Source organism: Eretmochelys imbricata, chromosome 9, assembly GCF_965152235.1.
Source record: "Eretmochelys imbricata isolate rEreImb1 chromosome 9, rEreImb1.hap1, whole genome shotgun sequence".
In the NCBI taxonomy this organism is placed as follows: domain Eukaryota; kingdom Metazoa; phylum Chordata; order Testudines; family Cheloniidae; genus Eretmochelys; species Eretmochelys imbricata.
Window position 1 is genome coordinate 36,455,894 of NC_135580.1, and position 16,120 is coordinate 36,472,013.

Here is a 16,120-nt window from a genome sequence, read left to right on the forward strand (position 1 = left end):
CAAAGGCACTCCGGGCACGATGGGAACTTAAATGCATAATTCTGTTGGGACACTAAAAATTGTGGTCTCAACAGAGACGCTGGTTTTATGACTCATTACAGCAATTTGTAACTACCAACCTTCCGTTGTCCTCTGCCTGTAGAGGTGTTAATTGCCCACTTCATCTTACCTGGTTTGTTGCAACATGTGTTAAGTTAACTCCTCATGCTTAACAAACTGTCTGACCTTATATTTAGATGTGACGCTCTGGTTATGTTTTCCAGATCTGAAGATGAACTCTGTGAAGCTCCAAAGCTTGTCTCTTCCACCAGCAGCAGTTGGTCCAATAAAAGATGTTACCTCACCCACCTTGTCTCTTCCTTAAAAAGCAATTTGAAAATTTCATTTCCAGCAGTGTCGTGAATCAATAGATATTTGTTATAGAATTAAAGTTTAAAATAAGGGTATTTTTGATTGGGAACTAAGGTTCAGATTTGGAATGTGCGAATTTTTGCAGTACTAAGCTTTTTTTCACTTAGGGGAAACATAATTAAATTGGCTTGTTCCCTTTAAAAATAAAAAAGGTGGTGGGGGGAGCTACTTCAGATTATACATGGGCATTTCCACATAGTATGGCGATTTTCTCCTATGAACAGCTGAACAGCATAAAGGATACAGATTTGTCTTTGACATGTTTTTCTTCATATAATGTCGCCACTAACAATGTCAGCATTGTGTTGATTAGTCTAGCCTTTTTTTAATCTGTGTAAATAAAGACTTGGAAAGCTAAATACTGAGTTTATAAAGGGTAGCAGTCTGGGTGTGGGAGCGTGAGGGGGGGGAATGTAATTCAATTATTCCGCTGTTTCCATGCAGTTTAAACCATGAACAATCTCTTGAACACATTTTGAATTATACAGGTGTGTGGGATATAAACTTGTATTTACATTTATGTATTTTTTCCTTATAGGACCGTGTATATGTACAACAAAATAATGTGGAGAATGTCTACAATTTGGGATTAATAATTTTTCGAGATCAAGTTGTACGTTATGGCTGTATAAGAGATCACCTACGACAGACTCTGTTGGATATGATCGCAAGAGAGCGGAAAGGAGAAGTTGTAGATAGGTATGATGGCTCTGACTGATTACTGTTCTATTTAATCTTTAATCATAGAGTGGTAAGTAGTATTTACAAGATAAAATATGTATAGCTTGCTTGCTTCCTTTGCAAACCACCAGTTAGTCTGTAATTCTGATCACAGGTATGTTGGAGAGTTGTTCTTTAAAAGACAAAAAAAAAAAATTTTGAGCACTTGTCTCCTGTAAATGTTGAATGCATATGTCTGGATAACTTAAAGTGTACTGCTAAGAAAACTGTTAAATAAATATTTAGTTTATCTACAAAGGTTTCATATTTACTCCCTGCTTTTATTTTTTGTTTTTGTTTCAAGTATTTCCCATTACTTTGCTTTCCAGGTTGCTCTAAAGTTTGCGGTTAAGGCAATTCCTTGTGCATTCCTTCTCCTTGTTTCCTCTTTTGCTTGGACACTCCTTGTTTGACCTTTTTGGGGTGGGGGAAGGTTTATTTTTTCTCTCCATTTTACTTTTCTAGAGTTTTAACGTGCCTTTCTCTGTTAATTTGTTCCTTTCTAAATACATTTCTTATTCTGTTTTACAATTTCATCAGATGCTGATTGCCATGCCTCATGCTACATCTGAAGTAACTTGCAATTTGCAAGTTTTTTGTGCCTCTCCAATTTCACAGCAGCTGTTGGGTGTGGAGGCATGTAAACTGCATGCTGCTTTAGTTGCAGTAGTGTCATTGGGATTGCCCAACAGGCATTTTATGAAGAGAATAATATTGTCTGTCAGCAGCTGTATATTGTCCCCTAGTGCCACACACTGGGATTTTTCCCAGCCTGACTAATCCTTTGCACTCTTACATTATCTTTATTGACATGTACTTAACCATGTTTCGACTTGCTGACTATCTCTTTTGTCAGTAATAAAAAATACTGTATACTTTCACTGGACTAGACCAGTGCTACAACTTTAATTGTGGGATTGTTCTGGGTGAAATAAATTGCTCAGTTCACTCCACGTTGGTAGCTTTCAACTTAGCTTCATTTAAAGCAAAAATCCTGTTGGTTGTCCATTGTACTGTGGAATTTACTGTCAATATAAACTGAAATGGATTTCAAAACTGTTTACTGCTCTTGTCAGACTAGTTCCTTTGAAAGATGGGTTTTTTTTTATAATTTAATTAAATAGAAAATGTAAGACAGTTATATTTTAAAATTGCTTATAGTGGATTTGATTCCCCCCCTCTCCCACCAAATTAGCGGTTTGGGACATTAATGAGAGAAACCATCTTAGCAGCGTTCTGTGCCATTTTATTAACTTTTATTCTTCTTTTTGCTCTATCTTCAAAGCATGTCTGAATTTCTAAATTGTTAACATCTTTTGGCAGAGGCGCAATAAGAAATGCTTGCCAGATGTTAATGATTCTAGGTCTTGAAGGAAGATCAGTCTATGAAGAAGACTTTGAGGCTCCATTTTTGGAGATGTCTGCAGAATTCTTTCAGGTACGGCAATGTTGCCACTTAAATTTGTATTTTAATTATATATGGAATAGAGCTAGTACATTTATAATTATGGATATGATTTTATCATGGTAAAGTTAAACAAAATTCACGCAACAGTTATGGGGGAAAATGTATAAAAATCAAGATATGGTCACGGCGAGGCCGAAGCCAGAACCCCGCCACCTGGGGCTGACAGCTGGAGCCCCACTGCCCGGTACTGAAGCTGAAGCCGAAGAATTCACGGAGATCTGCTAAAGTTATGGCATCCGTGACCAAATCATATCTTTATTTATAATTTCCTGAATAGTGTGACAATTGATAAGAATCAAAGCACAGCATTCAATAATTGTAACTTGATAAATAGGGAGGGTGTTTGTGTTTTTGTGTGTGACTATATAACAAAAATTTCCAATTAACCTTAAATTAGGGTCCTTTATAATGTCAGTAGAAAAGGGAAATTATTTGGGAAACTGCCTTATGAGAGTGATTAAGCGTATTGCAGAATTTTTAATTTCACAGGCTCTAATTGCATAAAATAAAGGAAGAATAATGAAATCTTCGTAAATAGCCTTTTGAGGGTGGACCTGAATAATGGATTAAGAAAGTTTAACAAATTTCATAGCTAAAAATTGAGTTGGGGGAAAAATGCCAGTTGTTAAAAATGGTTGCGATTCAGTCCTGCCCTCATTCATGGGGATGAGTTCCTGTATCCTGCAAAATTACTTGAAATCAGCAAGCATGTGCAGCATGATTTTTAAAAAATTACACAGCAGTATGTACCTGTGTGTGATTAGTATTTAGGTGTCCAAAATAATCCAGAAAAATTCCCATACCTGAATTTCCCTAATCTGAGGGAACTAAAATGAGTTGCTAACAAATGTCAGAATCAAAAATGTTACTTCATTTGTAAACTGCAGCATGGTGTACATGTGCTGACTTTTTAAAAAGTCAGATTACCAAAAATAATTCTGGAAAGGAGACTGGAGAGCCTTAGTTCAATATTAGGTAATTTCTTAAAGAAAAATTATCAATGCAGGATTTATGATTTATCTATCTTAACTTTTTATTGAAAAAAAAAAGAGAGGAGGGAAGAAAGTTAGAGATGGACAGTTTTCAAAGGAGAGAAACTGTCCATCTCTAACTTGTAAGAATTATTTATTTGAAAGATTTGACAAACAATAGATTTAAAAAGTGAAGAATTTTCTTCCAAAAGGGTTTGGGTAAAATTTCTTACTCGAGGCTATTAAAGAAATTTCTCAAATGTGAAAGAGAAAGTTATGTCTTAATTTTAAAATCTTGTTGATACAGAAAGTGGGGGAGGAATAAATAGCTAATTCTCAGTGTGTCTGAGTTGAATAAGGCGTGCTTAAGTCAGTGGTTCTCAACCTATTTACTATTGTGATAAATATGCAGCTCTCTGTGTGTTATGTGGGCTGCATCCACATGATATATATACTACCTATATGGCCCTGAGGATGTCGTCATGGGCCACAGCTGTGCGCTGATTGGGCCGTGGGTTAAGAACCAGTGGCTAGGGCTAGTGTTGTTCACTGTATTAACTATCTGGGAGTGAGAAAATCAGATAGCAAAATTTGCTGACAGCAATTTAGGTTAGTCAATTCCAAATAATTGAACTCCGAAAAAGACCTATATTAATAAAACTAAGCAATTTCAGCATCATAATGGCAGACAAAATTTACCATAGGTTCACATTGGAAGACTAAATTGAAATAATCCAGTGAAACAATTTGATTTCAATTCTTGTTTTCCGTATGAGTTCTAAATACCTCAGAGTAACTGTGAACACTGATTGAAGATGTTTGTTTTATGTGCATTTGTGGTTATAGTGAATTAAAGATGTTGGGAGGTATAATAAGAGAAATAAAAGTATAATATTGACCAATAGGGATTAAAAACAATTTGATATGAAATTAGCTGGAATAATAAAGGCTGTGAATCCTCACATCTCAATTTATCACCAGCGGGCGTTAAAGAGAAATTTCTATCTTTCCTTTCTTTCCTCTTTTCCCCCATAGTATAGTACTATACAGCTCGGTACACTGTATTGGGGGTTTTATGCCTTTCTCTGGATCGTATGACCATGGCTACTATTGGAAATTTGGCATGGCAAATCCCGTGCCCAGAGAAACTGATGTTCTTATTGTGCTCACAGAGGCGTGAGCTTAACCCTGGGTATATGAGTAGGCCCTTTGAGCTCACATACTTCGAGTTAAGTACATTCATAAATCTTTGTAGGATCATGGGTATGGTGATTTCACATTTTTGTCATTTTTTTGTTTGGTATGGGCCTATTTATAAATGATGTGATTAATACAGAATAAATTTCATAGTACTTTCCCACTTTAAAAGTATCTCAGGTATTAATTTGTTTTTTTAATCACAGATGGAAAGTCAGAAATTTTTAGCTGAAAATAGTGCTTCAGTATATATAAAGAAAGTAGAAGCTAGAATTAATGAAGAAATAGAACGGGTGATGCACTGCCTTGATAAATCAACAGAAGAGCCAATTGTGAAAGTTGTTGAAAGGGAACTTATATCCAAACACATGAAGACTATAGTGGAAATGGAGAACTCTGGGCTTGTTCATATGCTGAAAAATGGAAAGACAGAAGGTAAGACTAGATCACACTGGAAGCAAAAATGCCTGGAATGCTGCTGTGATTCTTGTGAAACTTGTAACCTTGCTTTTAAGTCTCAGTATGGGTTCTCTTTACACCTTAATATTGATGTTCCTATGGAAGCTTAAAACCCCCACTAGTTCTATGTTAAATATATCTGGGAAAGTTGCTACAACTTTAAATGCATCTTAAGTAAATTAGGTCACAGTCACCTCAGGGCAGGGACTGTACCATCCATGTCATATATTTCTGCTTAATGCCAAACGTTCTGCTTCTCAGTGAAATATAAAAGAGTCATTGGCAAAAGAATGAATCGTATTATCCTGTCATATGTCTCCTACCTTCTGTGAACCACTGTAATGCCAACCTGCCACTCTTCCAATGCATTGTTCTCAAAATGCATCTTTCTGTGGAGTGTCAGAAAGGTTCCATGGATTAATTTTGGCCAACAGGCCATAGTTTGAGAACTGCTAGAGTAAGCCATTCACTTAACAGTAGATTTGCATGATGAATGCATTGACGGAAGAGACTAAAAACTGCATTGCAGAGAATTGTCTCAGTTCTGTTTAATAATAATAATAAAAAAAGCACACAATTATTCTTCTCCTCAAGATAGCAATTTAAGAGGTGAACATGAGACATGGAGTGATTGGTTATAATTTCCTGCAGCAAGAGAGGCCTTGAGCCTTCAGGACAGGAAAGAGGTGAGTGTAATGTGAGTGGCTCTAGTAGTATTCAGTACATATTCACTCATCCTCAATCTTCAAAGTAGTAGTACATCCAGGAATTGATAGATTTCAAAAGGGTGTGAGGTAACTAAAACTCTTATGACTTCAGAATTGTAACTTAAAAGGAGAGACCGTAAAAGAAACATACAATGGAAACAGAACTTCAGTCATGTGGCTAAAGCACCATTTTAAGGTAGAAAAACTTGTAAGAATAAGGGGAGTGAAGAAAAAATGAGAAAAGGAGGAAATCAACAAAGTCAGTCAAATGCAGAGGCTCATATTAAGGAAGAATATTAGTCACACAAGCTCTGTATCGATTTCCTCATCTGTTTAAAAATATCTCCTTTTATCACTCAAAGGGGTTTTGAGTTTACATTACTGTAGGGCTTTTCAGAGGAGAAATGGCACAGAAGTGCTAAGTAATGTATCAGTATTTCTGTGCAATAAATTGTACAACAGTGTTCATATCAGAACAGGAAGGTAACTGAGCTGTCTCTTATGCAAATAGTTCCTTGTTCCCAAAGCAACTTTAGAAACACGAGGAAGTCAGATAGAAGGTAACACTAGTCAGTGACAGAGAACCAAGGTGTGAGTGGACAAAGGTATTAGCTGTGTGGAAAGAGAAAATGTTCATCTTCTTTAAAGAGGAGATGACAGGACTATATTTAACTGGATATTGGTGTATAAAGTGACTCTGAGGTTTCCAGCTGGTGAGACGAGTGGTTGAATGGTCAATGAAGGATTATATGGAAAGTTATCTTCAGCTTTGGAAGTATATCTAATCCGAGTTAACTAGGGATTCAAAACTGTATGAGAGAGAGCTCAAAGTAAGACTGGATAGAAGGGAAATATTTGTGGATGAAGTATTATGTTAGAAAATCATCTGCATAACAATAGTGACTGAACTTAGAGGACTATGATGTCAAGAGTGTGTGGAGGGAGGAATCGGATACCAGATACCAAAAACATGACACCAACAGAGAGGAGGAGAAAGGAAGGTAAGGAGATATTGAAGGAGCAGTTGGTTGGTAAGGGGAGAGCCAACAGAAAGCTAAAGATGGAAGATTAATCAGCAGCATCAAAGGCAGCAGGCAAAGAAGAAAGGGATAGAGAATCCCCATTAATTTAATAGGAGGAGTTCCAGGGCTAGAGAATAGGAAGTCAAAGAAGTGCAAGTAGATGGCAGATACTAAGATTTTTTGAGGCTAAGATGAGGAGGAAAAGGAGATGGTAGTGAGTGTAGTAGGAAGAGAGTGAGCAAGGCAAGTGGAATAAGCCAAGATTTTTTTCAAGATAAGAGCATGCTTGAATGCAGAAGATGCTAATAGTGGGAGAGCCTTTAAAGGTAAGTGGGATGGATAGGAACAAAATAGGGAGCTGGTGATGGCAGAACAGGCACAAATTCAATGGGGTAGGCATGGGTTAGAGGCAAGTAGTAGAAAAGACCTCCGACACAGTTACAAAGAATGATGATGGTTCTAGAGGAAAGTGTGTGTGTGTGTGGGGGGGGGGTGTTGAAGTATTATATAACTTAACCCCCCTCTCCCCTCCCCCTAATCCTCTGGACCAAAGAAGGGCAGGGATAAAGGGGCTCAACACAGGAATGGAGGCAAGAGCTGAAAATTGTTACTGCGAATAAGATTAAGTTTTTTACGTTATTGACAAACAGATATAAAATGATGAATTTGGGTCTCTTTTCGCTTAAAAACTCATTTTTGCTTTGGGAATTTAACATTTTAGCAGTTTTAAGTGAAAACTAGAAACTGTCATTTAACTAGCCCCTTTCTATTTTAATTTTTTAAGTATTCTCTCATCCTTAAATAAGGTGTTTGATCTTTGGGATGGTGAATTTGAAGAGTACATTGCTGAACAAGATTTACAGCACATCCCCACTAATAAATGTCTCATTATCTAGAGAATTGTGATGCTGTATTTTTTGTTCTGTTAGCAGATGTTGGCTTTTTTTTATTGGAGAGGCTGTTCTATGTGAATCTTCTGAGACAGAACTTGTCCTATTCATACCTATTTTGCATGTCTAATGAATGAGATGCATGCAGATATGGTACATGTTGGCTGTAGTGCACAATATTTCACTGTTTCTGTTTTCAGACCTTGCTTGCATGTACAAGTTATTTAGCCGTGTGCCAAATGGCCTGAAGACAATGTGTGAATGTATGAGTTCGTACCTGAGGGAGCAAGGTAAAGCTCTAGTATCTGAAGAGGGAGAAGGAAAGAACCCAGTTGACTATATTCAGGTAGATAAAAGTTCTCATTGTTGTCTTTTCAATGTTTTTATTTGTCTCACAGGGTAGCAAAGATTTTTGAGCAATGCTTTGTTTGGGAGTTAAACCTCCAAACTGATGCACAAATGGTTAGTAATAAAACTATACCTTACAGTTTTAGGTTGTTACAAACCTGTCTGTGGTGAACTTTGGGAAATATTTTCAATTATTTTCATACGCATGGTGCTTGGAGAATAATACTTTGTATATTTGTTTTTATTTGCTTATTTTATTAAATGAAATATATTCAGGCTAATTAAAGAAATTCCTAGGAAATCTCTGCTTTTCTCCCAATAAGTGACAAGCACTAAAAGTTTCTAGGAGAATACTTCCTCTTGACCAGAAATCTGTACTTAGCAACTCCAGGTGTAATGATTAGGAGTTGTAGGCAAATGAACAACACACCACATGGATGGATGTACACTTTTTTAGGCCACAACTTTATTAATTTTAACACTGAGGAGAGGGAGAGTATGCACCCATGCCCTGCTCCCACATACTAGGAGTGTAGAGTTAAAGTTCCCACCATAAAACAGTACCTGGGGGTAGACCCCTTGTAGGCCTACTCCGAGGACTTGTGCCTGAATCCTCTTTGCCTTCCCCCACATGAATAGGGAAGAGATGGCCAACGGGTGACCTTAGTACACAGACTTCAGATCTCCTTTTCTTGTATAGATGCAGAGTCCATCAGCTCAGGTCTCCTTTATCTCAGGAGCTAGCAGGCTTCCCCTTATCCTTGCTGGACACCGGCCATAAATTGCAACAACCTAAACAGTCTTACCTTTCCTAATATTAAACATTCATGTTCTATTTCGTACAACTCAACTGTGTCACTGTTGGTATGACTATATTGCAGTTGGGAAGTGTGATTGCAGCATGTGTAAGCTTATCTAAACTAAATGAAAGCTAGCTTGAGTAACAATAGCAGTGAAACTACGGCAGCAGAGGCAACTGCACAGGCTGGCCCCACCTATATGCTAGGGCAGCAGCTGCGTGAGTATTAAACCTCAGAATTATGAACACCTCAGGAATAGAAGTTGTCCATAACTCTGAAATGTTCATAACTCTGAACAAAACATTATGGTTATGTTCTTTCAAAAAGTTTACAACTGAACATTGACTTAATACAGCTTTGAAACTTTACTGTGCAGAAGAAAAATGCTGCTTTTAACCATCTTAATTTAAATAAAACAAGCAGCTTCCTTATCTTGTCAAGTCTTTTTTTAAACTTTCCCTTTATTTTTTTTAGTAGTTTACATTGAACACAATACTGTAATTGCCTTTTTTTTTTGGGGGGGGGTGGGGGGGGGGGGTTGGTCTCTGCGACTGTCCGGTTGTGTAATTCTGGTTCCAAATGAGGTGTGTGGTTGACCTGTCAGTTCATAATGCTGCCATGGCTTAATTGCTATTGTTACTCCACTTAGTTTTGATCTAGTTAGATGGAAGCTAGCTCAACTATGTCTATACGTGTTGCACTCACACCTCCCGATTGCAGCATAGACATGCCCTATGAAGATGTGAGGAAGGTGGAAAAACCCACCAGACCTCTGCCAGTTTGGTCCTGTGGGAAAAGTTCCTTCCTGGTCTCAAAACACGTGATTGGTCTGACTGAGCATCCTAAAAACACAACTCCTAAAGGAACATCCTAAAAATTCAGCTGAGACTAGGGGAAAGGTGGGAGGATAGACAGGTGGGAAGAAGAGGTTTTGGGAAGTAATTATAAATATCTCCTAGCCAATGGGAAGGTGGCAGATCTGAATGGGGATGTGGACAGCCCCTCACTCTTGCCATGCATGCTCTCTCACTTCCACCCAAAATACCTCTTCCAGGCAGTGTTGCATGCCCTGTTGAGTTTGGGGGCAGAGGGAGGCAAGTAGAGGCTCTGAAATGTAGCTTTGTAACTTCTGTTTTACTTTAATACTCTACAGTTGTATGGGATGTTTGAAAGAGGGACCTGAATATTAGTAATAGTAATTTTTATCTTGTTTAGAGTTTTTGGTGGTAGTTTTTAATTGTGTATTATGAGTGAAGCTACTGTTGAATGCAACAACCTGCCGATGGGTGTCTTCTCAAAAAGCAGGACGTATCCTCTTTGTTAAGGAATGAGATACTCTCCCCCGCCAGGTTCTAGAGGAAAGTGATGTGTAGCACCTGGTTTATCAAGGTCACACAAGCTGAGCCAGGAGCCTATTGTCATCCTTTCCACTCTGTCCTCTCTCTTCGTAGAGAAAAAAACCTTAGCTTTAAACCCATGCAAAGAAGTCTGGAAATGTTCTTATTAAAATTGATTTCTTTTCTAAGCACTCATTTTATCTTTTTAAGGAAAACCTGTAGTTGCGGCATTATTGATTTACTTCTTACCCCATGCTTTCTCTTAAGGTGAAAACTGTTGTTTCTTCCTTAAACTCTTAAATTTGTGGGTGTATGGGGGAGGATGGTCATTTGCAAATGTCTTGTACTGTATCTAAATGCAAACATTTAGTGTAATTTCCTAATTATCATCGCTATATTAAGAGTATGGTGTTTTATCTATCAACATGGAATCAAATGACCTTATTACTGATTACTAGTAAAAGAAGCCATTTGAGTATAAAAATATTGATATTAATTGTGGAATTAATTAGTTATGTGGCAGTGCTTAAGCAGCTTCTTTACCAGACTCAAAGACAAGAACCACTTCTCAAAGAATTAAGAAGAAAATGCCTTTGATGATGAGATGAGTTTTAAAACTCTAAGAATAATTTTAAGTTAAAAAGCATAACAAAACATCTATTTTAAAAAGCTGAAAGACTTTAATATAGAAAATAGGAGTTTTCAGACTACTTTGAAACAGAATTTCAAGTGTTAAAACCTGATGGAACTCTAAAGGGATATCTCAGAAAATGAACTGAATAAAGAGAGTTAAGACTGATTTTAATGATATGCTGAGAATTTCTTGCTAGAAAAACAAAAGCAATATGACCATAAAGTTGAAGATTTGCAACCCAGTTACGTATGCATTAGCAGATAGCATCTTCAGCTCATGAACATGCAACCAAAACCATCCCACAAAGGTGTTGAGCCAATAAGTGTTACAACAGTTCATATTTGTATTCTGCCATGCCCCTGAAAGTGGTGCTGACCATAAATTTGAATTACAGCAACTAGAAACATAATTTTAAATCGAAGTAAAGATTCTGAATAATACTGCAAAATATGTAGGTAAATGCTAAATTAGCAGAATCTCTGTTTAACTATGGTCTTCTGAAATGCAATATTGCAGTGTAATTTTCTTACTAGCCATATTATATCTGTAAAAATAAAATGTTATGCTCTGTTTTTCTTAAGGGTTTACTGGATTTGAAGAGTAGGTTTGATCGGTTTCTTCAAGAATCTTTCAATAATGACCGGCTCTTCAAACAAACTATTGCGGGTGACTTTGAGTATTTCCTCAACCTCAACTCTAGGTCTCCAGAGTACCTCTCATTATTTATTGATGATAAGCTGAAAAAAGGAGTCAAGGGAGTAAGTACAAGTTCAATTACGAGACTATACGGAATCTATGGAAAACAGTAGCAGGTTAAACTAAGCTAGTTGTCTTTTTATACTTTTATAAAGTATTATGTGACTGTGTGTAAAACTTCTTAAAAATGCACTGTTATATAGTGTGTTCGTGTGTGTAATGCTTTAGGTATGTAAAAAAAAGTTGCCTGTCACAAAAGCCTTATAAGCTAAACAGTTAACATACAGACAAAGGATGAGGGGGAAGAAATTAGACTCAAGCATGGTAAACAGTTGCTCAGTTTTTATTTATTTTTTTATGTCTTAAATTGCAGTTTGGCATGCAAGTTACAGTTACACTTAGGCATGAAAGTGGGGGGCCAGAGATGGTTAGTGGAGGAAGTCTAGTCAAAAGAATTAACTTTTAAGAGTAAGTTTTTTATTTCTGCTGGACTGTGATCAGTATTACTTGAATATAAAATATTACACAATAAAAATGTATACTAAGCCAAGAGATTTTCCTTTAGAAAAGATGTTACAGCTTACTCAAAAAGACACTGGCCAGTTTTTCTGTTTTATTGGCTCTTTCTAATTTGAAAGAAAACAAAGCAGGATAGTTTGAAAGATCAATCAAAATGGAAAGAAGCACAGACCATTTTTAATTAGAGGTGCATATGCTGAGTGTTGCTGACAGTCTTGGTCAGAATTGCTTGCTTTTTATTTTGTAATTGTTTCCTTTAACATGTTCATATTGCAAGAAAATCTCTGAGATCCTTATAGTTTATATTTGTTCTTGTACTTCAGAAATTAAATTATAAATTCTATTTATAAATTATTTTATACTATGAAATCTGAAAATTCAGGTTGCAGTCTGAAACTGTCTTTTAACCACTTTCTGTGTAACCACTTTCTGTGTAACAGTCAAACTCAATAAAATGAGTTACGAACTGGCTTTCAGTCTTAATTTAAAATGACATGTCATTTCAGCAGCACTTCTGTTCACTTTGTTTGCAGCTTTCGAATAAAATGCTGTTTTTTCCTATTGTATATCACAGCTTTTCCCCTCCTCATTGTCTTTTCTCCATTTTCATACTGGTGGGTTTTCTTCTTTGCATGATATGACTGCCCTGCCCTTTGGCCATTTTGCTACCACAGTGGTTCCACTTCTGCCAATCTGCAATCATACTTCCCACAGGCAGAATGGGATTCTAATTAAGGGAAGCAAATTGCGTTGATGGTATGAATCATAAAAAGAGAGTCTTTAATTTGCCATAGTGGTGGTGAGGAAATGCTTAAGGATGCAGGAGTTAAATCCAATTAAATCAGACATTTTAGCATTAGAACTTCCATGCTTTGTCATGGGTGCAAACTGATCTAAGGGCTTGTCTATACTTAAAACCTTAGTGTGGACACTGCATGCGTCAGTGGGTGGGGTTGTCCCTTTGGTATAGGTAATCCACCTCCCCTGAGAGGTGGAATAATTCTTCCGTCAATCTAGCTCTGTCTACAAAGGGTCTTAGGTCGGCTTGATTACACCACTCGGGTGTGCGTTTTTTTATATCACTGACTGATGTAGTTAAACTGACCTCATTTGCTAGTGTAGAGCAGGCCTAACTTTGTCCTGGGTATGTAACTGGATTGTTTCACAGTGAAATGTACTCTAGTATTGATTGGTTGTGTGTGCTGGCTGTAGATTACTTTTCCATTACTTTTTGTTGTATAAGAAATTTGTACTCTGAGAGTAAAAATAGCAAATTAATTTTTTCTTTATTTTATAGCTAACGGAGCAAGAAGTAGAGACTATATTGGATAAGGCAATGGTTCTATTTAGGTTTATGCAAGAGAAAGATGTTTTTGAACGTTACTATAAACAGCACTTGGCAAGAAGGCTTCTTACAAACAAGAGTGTTTCAGATGACTCTGAGAAAAATATGATATCTAAATTAAAGGTAAGATGGCTACCTACACGCAGCTTATTTCCGTCAAACTGTTCTTAAATTGAGTTTTATTCCTTTATTTCTTTTCTTTTTAATAAATGTTTAGTTGGCATAAAACTGATTACAATATACTCATTAAAATCAAATTAAAGTTTTTAATAAACAGAGAAAACACTAATCAGCTTTATTTCCATATATTAAAGGTTATCTGTCAGAAAAAAGAAATACTACTACAAAATTAGGGTTCAATGTCCCACATTGGGTAGGAGGGCATTTTAGAATATTGAACTTTTTGGGGGAGGAGGGTGGCTCTAAGAACAATTTTTCAGCAAGAAAGTGACTCCAGTGAGGCAGTGTGATCTAGTGGTTTGAGACCAGGAGTTTCATCTTGATCTTATTCCTAACTTTTCCACTGACATACTATGTAACTTTTCAAAAGATGCTTACCATTTCTGTATCAAAATGTCCTCATCTTTTAAATGCTAATAATACATAACCATCTAAAGCACTTTGAGGTCCTTTGGTGAAAGGTTCTCTGATAAGCAGCAAGTATTATTTCTTCTGTATGAATCCTCCTTTCACCCATATGCATTCTAATAGTGATACCATACTAATCTCTGAAAACAAACTTACCTTATAGTTTCCTTCACTTCCCTCATACTCAATACCATGCGGTTTCTAAAATTTTCAGTAATCTCACTTCATAACCTATAGCATCCTTAAAATAATTCTACTTGTCTAGAGCAAATGAACTTTTTGGATGGATGGATGAATAAACTATTATGACTTTGTTTATCAGTGTCATGGTAAATGATAGGTAAATGTTTATGCCTGTCCTGGTGAATTTTCATGACAGTTTTGCATAATTGTCCTGTATGATAAGAGATAAGGATGTTTAAAAGAAGTATTTAGAAAAAATGCAGTAGTGTAAGGAGAGATGAGAGAAAACAAATTTTACCATATTTATGTGGGTAGGCTTTAGTCCTCACATGCAAAAGAGCTTCCAAGACCTGAAAATGGGCTAGGGGTAGAACTAAGCTAAAGAAAAGTATAGAGAATGTCCTCTCCATGTTTGTCGGAGTTAGTCACTGAATGTCTCAAACATTTCAGGATTTAAGTGTTTGCAGATCCATTTTATAATTACAATACAGCAAATAATCTTTTTTGTAGACTGAATGTGGATGTCAATTCACATCTAAACTGGAAGGAATGTTCAGGGATATGAGCATCTCAAACACAACAATGGATGAATTCAGGCAACATCTACAGGCTACAGGGGTAAGAATCATTCAGATCTTTTCTTGTGCTTCTATTTTTACATATAAACACAAACCTGCACTGGAGAGATTCTGCATTACTCTTCATTTGCTCACTTCTCTCAACAAAATAAGAACTTTTTAACTTAACTTTTTAACCTTGCAACCTTTTTCTTACTCACTCTGAAAATATTTGGATCTTGAGATTTGTTTGAAGCCTGACTTATTACTTTGAGTGACACTAGTATTCTTTAAGTCCTGTTGAGTCTTTTACTGTGTCAGTGTTCTTCTAAATCAGTGGTGGGCAACCTGTGGCCCGCGGGCCGCACACGACCTGTTAGGTTAATCCACTGGTGAGCCGTGAGACATTTTGTTTACACTGACTGTCTGTCTGTAGGCACAGACGCTCGCAGCTCCCAGTGGCCGCAGTTTGCTGTTCCCGGCCACTGGGAGCTGCAGGAAATGGCACACTCTCAGGGACATGCTGCCCGCCGCTTCCTGCAGCTCCTGTTGGCCGGGAACAGCGAACCGCGGCCACTGGGAGCTGCGGGCAGACGTGCCTGTGGATGGTCAATGTAAACAAACTGTCTCTCAGCACGCCAGCGGATTACCCTGACAGGCCGCAGTTTGCCCACTGCTGTTCTAAATAGTTGTATGGACTGTCTTCTATAAATGAGTCACACAATTGCAAAACTCTAATTTATGCCAAAACATAATGTAATAATTTAAATAAAAGTTAATTCATGAAGTAAAAGTTATACAGTATATTTGCATAGACTTAGTGCTCAGTAAAAGTAGGAATAATTACAGTGGACATACAGTCTTGTCAATACACCAGTACATGACAAGATTTGAAAAGCTTCGTAGCTAAACTTGTGAACTGTTAAACTGCTTTACCAGCAGGTGGCATACACTTACTTGTTGTTGAAGCAAATAGATGATAAATGTTTAATCATCAGTTAGTATTTGAACTCATGAGCTCCACTTTAAAGTCGCATTTTTGTATGTCCCTTTTTAAAGAAATGTTTGTGCAACTCTTTGTTATTGTCTGTCAGTTCTGTTTTAATTTTTTATCAAGGATTTTTTCCCCATGTTTTTTTATCAAAGGGGCCTTTCTTTTTATCTCATTTTGGTCACGTTTCTTTTTAGACATTTAGTTTTTCTTTGTGTTTGGATCTTAATTGGTATGAAATACCTTGAAGTATTTAAAGGCTACAGAATTGAGTTTC

The 16,120-nt window shown here is 36.8% G+C and overlaps 1 protein-coding gene across 1 annotated transcript in view; it reads left to right on the forward strand.

The window, feature by feature from the left end:
• Positions 1–16,120, forward strand: part of CUL3 (cullin 3) — a 102,926-nt gene that overhangs the window by 53,027 nt on the left and 33,779 nt on the right. Inside the window, exons 4-10 of the mRNA XM_077827286.1 lie at positions 950–1,110; positions 2,455–2,569; positions 4,974–5,202; positions 8,046–8,191; positions 11,546–11,722; positions 13,477–13,647; positions 14,806–14,913. Coding sequence (XP_077683412.1) covers positions 950–1,110; positions 2,455–2,569; positions 4,974–5,202; positions 8,046–8,191; positions 11,546–11,722; positions 13,477–13,647; positions 14,806–14,913 — 1,107 coding nt within the window. The remainder of the gene's footprint in view (positions 1–949; positions 1,111–2,454; positions 2,570–4,973; positions 5,203–8,045; positions 8,192–11,545; positions 11,723–13,476; positions 13,648–14,805; positions 14,914–16,120) is intronic.